Source organism: Xenopus laevis, chromosome 5L (genome assembly GCF_017654675.1).
Source record: "Xenopus laevis strain J_2021 chromosome 5L, Xenopus_laevis_v10.1, whole genome shotgun sequence".
Classification (NCBI taxonomy): domain Eukaryota; kingdom Metazoa; phylum Chordata; class Amphibia; order Anura; family Pipidae; genus Xenopus; species Xenopus laevis.
Genome location: NC_054379.1, coordinates 66,656,915 through 66,662,159, shown reverse-complemented (window position 1 = coordinate 66,662,159; position 5,245 = coordinate 66,656,915). Strand labels below are relative to the sequence as shown.

Below are 5,245 nucleotides of genomic sequence, written 5' to 3'. Positions count from 1 at the left end.
TTACACTGCCGGCTTCCGACTTCCGGGTTTTGTTTTTATAGCCACAGCCCCTGCATCACTATTCAGAAGGTATGGTATGAATCACATTACTATTTTAATAGTATCTTCAGAAATGTATTAAATGTCACAATATAAAAATAAAAAAATGCAATCCATAGTTATGCTGTAAGAAGTGTAAGGTATAGAAAGGAGCCCACTGATTAGTAAAGACATGCAGGTATAGGATCCATTATCCGGAAACCCTGTATCCAGAAAGCTCCGAATTACATCTCCCATAGACTCCATTTAGTCAAATAATTGAAATTCTTAAAAAATAATTTCCTTTTTCTATGTTATAACAAGGCAATGCATTGTACTTGATCCAAATTTAGATATACTTAATCCTTATTGGGACAAAACAATCCTATTGGATTTAATTAAAGGGCTGGTTCAACTTTTAGTATGTTATAGAATGCCAAATTCTAAGCAACTTTTCAATTGGTCTTCATTATTTATTATTTATTTTTTAATAGTTTCTAAATGATTTGCCTTCTTCTTCTGACTCTTTCCAGCTTTCGAATGGTGACCCCATCTAAAAACAAATTCTCTGTAAGGGTACAATTTTATTGTTAGTGATTATTCATTTTCCTATTCATTTTTTTGCATGGTTGCTAGTGTAATTTGGACCCTAGCAACCAGATTGCTGAAATTGCAAACTGCATAGCTGCTGAATAAAAAGCTAAATAACTAAAAAAAACACAAATAATAGAAAATGAAAACCAATTGCACATTGTCTCAGAATATAACACTTTACATTATACTAAAAGTTAACTCAAAGGTGAACAACCCCTTTAAAGGTAAAATTAAAGGTATCTAGATCCTAATTAGAGAGAAATCTGTTATCTGGAATACCCCAGGTCCTGAGCATTCTGGATAACAAATCCCATACATGTACACTTTTACAACAATCAACTAGCTACAAGCTGCCTTCATACCATGTTATTAGTTCATTTGTGTATGGCTTTTATAAGGTAACATTTTTCTGAGCAAAATCAATGGTTAAAAGAGGTTTTCCTATCTTCCCTCTCATTGACTCCCCACATTGAGATACTCACAAAATTCTGTTTAAATTAGTATCATTGCCATATTAAATATGTGCTACATACTTTACATCTATACTGTATAAGTGTGAGTCTAGAAAAGTATTAATCAAGTAACAGCAAAGCATCCCTGTGTCACAATTAGATTAGAACTTTTTATTACAAAAGAAAATACAGTCAACGTCCCTGTGATTCATAAATAAGAAGTTTAATATCTACGGTTTTGTCAGAAGAAAAAGATACGTAGACCTTTGCTCATTTGCTTAAAAAATTACCGTAACCAAATTCCTCTTTTCTTAATTATCAATGCTGTAATTAGTAGAGAAGCTCTTGAAGTACTATCTAGCCCAATGTATCAAGCGCTGGGGACAGAGAGAGTGGCTTTCTTAATGCATTACCCCATCTGCAGAATATCATATATTAGCTTTGGTCCTGGTATAAACTCTTTAGTTCTAGGTCTGACATTAGTAATTTTCTTTGTAAAGAGTATCACCAGTTACAATAGTGCTCAAATAATAATGATGTTATTATCTGTGTGCACCAACAAAATAAGTTATCACAGATATTTAAATCAAGCAAAAATGCTAAATAATGTATCCTACACAAACACACTGCTCTTGTTAACAATAAAGATGTACTCTAAATAATATATTCACCATAACTGCCCATACCCTACTTAAAACTATAATGCTCCATCTTACAGGTAGACACCTATTCAAACAAAGAACAAGTCTTATGCTACAAGGAGAACAATGTTGGCTGAAGCCCCTGCCTGTACCTACATACTGTAGTTTCATAGTTAAATAATAAGTTTGGTTGAAAAAAAAAACCAATCAAGTTCAACCCCAATAAATGAACACTAGTGCATCAATATATCCACACACTTATACCGACCTATATATATGTGTGTATATATATATATATATATATATATATATACATATATGAACTAAAGATAACAATATCTATACTAATTATAGATTATAGTATCAGAATAGCCTTGATATTATGCTTGTTCAAGAAATCACCCAAGCCATTCTTAATAGAATCTGCCATTGCAACACCACCAGGCAGGCCATTCTACAATCTCACTGTCCTCACTGCTGCTTCAAATGAAAGTTATGTTCCTTAAATCTAAATGTGTGGCCTCTGGTGCATTCATCCTTTTTATGAGAAAAACAACCCCCCACTGTCAGTTAGTAATACCTGTCAGTTGAATTTTCGGATGGTGTTTTTTTTGTTTGGGAAGGCTTAAGTTGGCAATACACAGGCTGACTTAAAGCCAGTGTTAGATGAAGCAGATCCACTACTAGTCCAGCTATGCACCCCACAACTACAGTGTGGGAGTGATTTTCCCAATGAAATCTGTTTTATTTGCACTAGAATATCTATTTCCTGTTCCTTTCACATGGCAGTGGGCACACAAAGGGTTAATCCCTCCTGCTGTGAGAAAGGCACAGGAAGTGATGAATAAAAGGACTTCCCCCAGCTCTGGCGCCCATTCTTTTTCTTCCTGTCATGCAATACCCCCACAATGTACCTGCAGAGCTGCTCTCCTCTGTTTGAAGCTCCTCTGGCCGAGATACAGGTTCTCATGTGAGCCGCAGGAGAAGCCGGCGGGCTTATGGCCATCCGTTGCCTACAGCGCTGTAAGTCGCAATGCCGATCTTCAGATGGCGCATGCGCAATAACACGCTGATGCGCCCTATGATGTCATGCCTAACCCGGAAGCACTACTGTGCGCACTTCCTGGTAAGATTTAAAGGGACGGGAGGCGTGGTGTAGACAAACATTTCAAACATTTTATGCTGTTTTTGTCTGGCGTCTTACTGCTGTTAAAAAGAAGCAGAGTGCTTGAAGTAGTGCATTGCTGGTCCCAGGTGTAAGTATTTACCTGTGGATATGGATTAAAACATGCTGGGAGCTCAGGTTTGGTAAAATGACTAACCTGTGGTGTACATATCTCTTGCAGGCTGTCTGTAATGAGTCACAGGCGTTCACACTCAGGCTCAAGGGGGTAAGCATTATCTAAGGAGAGAGCTTTTGGGACTGACTTTTCAAAAAGTAAGTAACTTTACTCCTTTTTATTTATAGGAGCCCATCACAGGAAAATCAGTCAGAAAGATGTACAAGTTCCAGACGGGAGTGTATAGCATGTGGTGAACCGGCCATGCTGGATAAAAGGCTGTGCAAAAAATGCCTAATGGAGGCTAGCAATCCTCCCATGGAACAACTGAATAACATGATGGACTGGATGCAATCCACCTTTAAGCAATCCATGGCTACTATGGTAGATGAAGTCACGGGTAAAGTAATGCATAATCTGAGTAAACAAGGATGCATACCTGCTGCCAGTGCAGGGACGACAGCCGGATCATCTAGAACAGTACAAGAAAGAGATTCTACTTCCTCTGAAGGGGAAAAATCAGAAACAGATACAGAAGAAGCAGAGGAATCAGCTTTCATTGATTTTATTGAGCCACTCATAAGACACATGAGAATCACACTAGATTTAGATGAAGAAGAACCACTACCCAAACAAGATAAAATGTTCAGATCTAGAGAAAAGAAAACACAGGTGTTTCCGGTCCATGATGTGATTGCCAGCATGATAAATACGGAATGGGAAACCCCTGACAAAAAACTGGGGGAATCTAAGAGGTTTAACAGAATGTTTCCTTTTTCAGAAAAAGATGTAAAATCTTGGAATTCTGTGCCCAAAGTAGATGCAGCAATCACCAGAGTGGCTAGACGAACAACATTGCCAGTGGATGAGGGAGTTTCCCTCAAAGATGCCATGGAAAGAAGGCAAGATGCCATTCTAAAGAAGCTGTACCTTGCAGGAGGGAAGGCTTGCAAAACAACGGTAGCAACCACATCACTCACCAGAGCCAACAGCATTTGGATATCTGAGGTTGAGAAAGCGGTTAAAGAAGGAGCAGATCAAGATAAAATTCTGGATATAATTCAAGACATTAAAACAGCAAACAGTTTTGCTTCTGAAGCCTCCCTTGAGGGAGCAAGGGTCGCAGCCAGATTCATGAGCCTTGCAGTTGCAGCCAGACGAGCACTGTGGTTGCGTCATTGGCACGCGGACTCTCAGTCCAAGCATAACCTCTGCTCCCTGCCATTTAAAGGAGAATTCCTTTTTGGGGAACATTTAGATCAAATAATCTCCAAGGCGTCAGCTGGGAAATCAGCTTTTCTGCCGCAAGATCGTAAAGATAGAAGAAATTTCAGAAATCAAAAGCCTTCATTTCGGGATACCAAACAATACAAACCAGGAAAACCCTTTGTCCATCAGCCCTGGAGATCCAGGTTTCGTAACCAAGACAAAAGAGATCAGAAACATGAGAAGAAAACAGCATGAAGGTGCGCAAGCCCCTCTGGCCCAAGTAGGTGGCAGATTAAGGGCGTTTGGGACAGTGTGGGCTCAACATATACAAGATTCCTGGGTCCTCAATACGATTGTGGAGGGTTATGCATTGAAACTGATGAATATACCCAAAAGAAAATTTGTGTCATCAGACAGACAGAGATCAGACCAAGACAGAGAATGTCTCCAATCTGCCATTCTGGACCTCTTGGACAAGGGAGTCATAGAGGAAGTTCCAAAAAGAAGTAATTTTTCGGGAATATATTCCCATTTATTCCTCAAACAGAAACACAACGGTTTGATTCGAGTAATACTCAACTTGAAAAGTCTCAACCAAAATCTCCATGTAAGAACATTCAAAATGGAATCCATCAGAACAATTATGATGCACATCTGCCATGGAGATTGGATGGCAAAGATCGACCTGATGGATGCCTACCTTCATATTCTAATATGGGAACCACACAGGAAATTTCTGCGTTTCTTCATTTTGGGGAAACATTTTCAATACAAGACAGTCCCTTTCGGGTTGGCGACAGGTCCCAGGGTATTCACAAAGATCTTGGCACCTCTTTTAGCACACCTTCGTATGAAAGGAATTCAGATCTTTGCTTATCTAAAAGATCTGTTCATAAAAGCTTCTTATTGCCAGTTGCTGACAGAGCACCTAAGGATTGTGGTAACCACTCTACAGAGTTGGGGCTGGTTAATAAATTGGGAAAAGTCACTTCTGACCCGAACTCAGGAAATATTGTTCTTAGGAACAACAATCAACACACAAGAAGGCCAT

General features: G+C 39.0%; 1 protein-coding gene across 1 annotated transcript; it reads left to right on the top strand.

The window, feature by feature from the left end:
* The first annotated feature begins 2,892 nt into the window (after positions 1-2,892).
* Positions 2,893-4,712, top strand: LOC108716144 (lamina-associated polypeptide 2, isoforms alpha/zeta-like). Its single transcript, XM_041562847.1, has 2 exons — positions 2,893-2,961; positions 3,052-4,712. Exon 2 carries the CDS (start codon positions 3,250-3,252, stop codon positions 4,447-4,449), a length of 1,200 nt encoding a protein of 399 aa, XP_041418781.1. The 5' UTR covers positions 2,893-2,961; positions 3,052-3,249; the 3' UTR covers positions 4,450-4,712.
* Positions 4,713-5,245: the final 533 nt, after the last annotated feature.